Raw genomic sequence first — 2,567 nt, forward strand, 5'->3', positions numbered from 1 at the left:
AAGCATACACCACCACGCCCGGCTTCATTTCACTTTTCTGAAAGCAATCTATCTATCTATCTATCTATCTATCTATAATATATACTTTTATTATTCACCCGTTAACTCCATTATATGCCAATCACGAGCTAGTTTTCAGCAGTTACATTCCCTTGATCACAGCTGCATGAGGATCTGATTAATTGGAAAACAGGGAAACCAGAGACACGGCCAGAGGTGACGTCACGCAGCCTACGCCACTGCAATACAATCGTCAAGTTCACTGGCAGTTTGGTAAAGCCGGTTCAGTTCTGTTCCCTTTGCCAGGGATTCTCACGTTAGTGAAAATTGGACCAACAAGTGGTGGGGTTCCATTTCCTGGTTTGAATTCCCAGTGGCTTTATCCAGAATTTCATTGGCGACTGATTACTGTAACACCAGCCTGACCTTCTCAGCCCCCATGCTGGGGCACTTCCAATTGTACAGGTAATACTGCAGGTTGCCGTCCCCTATGCCAAACTTGAGCTTCTCCAGGAAAGTCTTGTTCTCCATGAGATTGATTGCATTGAACACATCGAACCCCTTCATTTTGGCGAGCACAAGGGCGTCGCTCATGAGGTCTAGAAGAGGGGTCTGGGTGTGAACGTTGTAGAAAGAATAAGCAGCTTTTAGACTCTTGTGGGTTGGATGGTTCATGATGGTGGAGGGAAGTGTATAAAAGCTCAAGAAGTCTGTCACCTCACCATTTGCATTCTCCACCACGGAAGTGTCAATGATATTCTCCTGGGGGTAGAACCAATGCTCCTCCTCCTCCTGGCTCATGACTGGCATGACGTGAAACGGCTTCAAGTACCTGGTGAGGAGCTGGTGCACTACTGGAATGTCCTTCTTTTCCATTGGTCGCAGCCCAGCTGTCTTGGGAGTCTCTGGCAGTAGGTAGAGCTTCATGGTGCGCTGCATGGTCATGTTTCTGCTCAGATGGGAGAACTTCACTTCAATCAGCTTCCGTGGGTTTAGGGACTGATGCCAGTACCTGCAAGTGCCAACAGGCTTTGGCAACACTACCCCGGCAGTATAAACAGCTTGGAAAATACTCTCTAGGTGAACCCACCAGGTTATCTCTTGGATCAGGACTGGAGCCACTCTCTTGGAGCACAGCTTCTTGTGGACACACAGGAAGTTGATCTCTACCATCTTCTTCTCTGTGTCACAGATGTGGATGTTTGCTGGGATGGCACTAATGAACCCAACCAGTTTCCGACTTGAGACCACTCGAACCCCACAGTGCCACTGAGGGAGCCAGCCCGGTGGCCAGAGAGCCCATAAAAGAAACTCTGGGGAATAATCAAATCGGAACATGTTGTCATCATCTTCCACATAGTTCTCCTTCAGGAGGGTATATAGTTCTTTTAGCACACTGCGGTCCCCCAGGTCCAAGGCATCCCACGTGAAGCCCTGGGGCAAGGTATAGGGCTCCTGGCGAATGTTGTCTTTGTCAGGTTCCACGGGGCCATGGGTGTTCACCACTTCACCGAGTTTAGGCACAGGCTCTGTTTCCCAGAACTGGTAGCTCCGCTTGCTGGCCTCCTCCATGGTTTTGGCAGGTCCCTGGCCCACTGAGAACAGCTCGATGGCCTTCTGTATTTCCTGGATCCTCTCTGGTGGCAAAGAGTTCATCTTCACAGGCTGATCCTGGGTCGAGTCTGTCTCATTGCCTTTTTCTTTCTTCTTCTCTTGTTTCTTTTTTCTTCTTTTTGGCTCCAGTATCATTGGCTGGACTCAAGCCACCTCGGTTGTAGCTGTTGTCCTCCTCGTTCTCGCAGTCTCTGCAGTGCTCGTGGCCATTGCCGTTCCCTTCCATCATCTGCGGCTGCTTAGGTGCCGGCGGCTTCACTGATGTCTCGTCCGCCATCTTGGGTTGCGAGAGCCGGGCTCCCTCTGAAAGCAATCTTATTCAGTCTTCTGGCTTCAATGATAATCTACATTCCAATACTGTCACTAATAATGACATTTATGAAATGACTCCAATGTGCCAGACACTGCAGTAAGTGCTCCCTGTGAAGTATCTAATTTATTCCACAAAACAACTCTTAAATGTTAAAATCTACCCTGTGCTTTCTGCTAAATCCCAGAACTGCTCATATACCTGAAAGTAGAAAATTCCCTTGACTTTCTTAAAGACACCCAGAGGTACGAAATTTAATATGGTATTCTTGACTTTCCACACTCTATTTTACTTCTTCCATTACTCCCTAAGTCATTTCATACTATTACCAAACACAAGTTGCTCAAACACAAGTTACTCAGTCTAGAAACCTAAAAACCAAGCTTTCTTGTTCCTTATGCCACTGTCTAATCACTAAACCCTACTAATTTTATCTCCCAAATATCTTTACAATGTGCCACTTCTCTTCATTTTCATTCCTTTCAATTTACTCCATGGTTCTCAAGCTCAACACCATTGGACCAGGCAATTTTTTGTGGTAAACTGTGCATTGGTAAACAGCCGTATCTTTGTTTTATATCCACCACATGCCACTATCACCCCTACCTCTTTTCCCTGGGGTTGCAACAATCAGAAATATTGC

The 2,567-nt window shown here is 46.7% G+C and overlaps 1 protein-coding gene across 1 annotated transcript; it reads right to left on the reverse strand.

Annotated features, from left to right (window-relative positions):
• Window positions 1-405: 405 nt before the first annotated feature.
• LOC308264137 (glycylpeptide N-tetradecanoyltransferase 1) lies at window positions 406-1,891 on the reverse strand (the record flags this gene model as incomplete). Its single annotated transcript, XM_080697262.1, has 2 exons — window positions 406-1,637; window positions 1,768-1,891. 2 exons carry the CDS (start codon window positions 1,889-1,891, stop codon window positions 406-408), a joined length of 1,356 nt encoding a protein of 451 aa, XP_080553388.1.
• Between the last annotated feature and the right edge of the window lie 676 nt (window positions 1,892-2,567).

This window comes from Muscardinus avellanarius, assembly GCF_963383645.1.
Source record: "Muscardinus avellanarius genome assembly, chromosome: 6".
NCBI lineage: Eukaryota > Metazoa > Chordata > Mammalia > Rodentia > Gliridae > Muscardinus > Muscardinus avellanarius.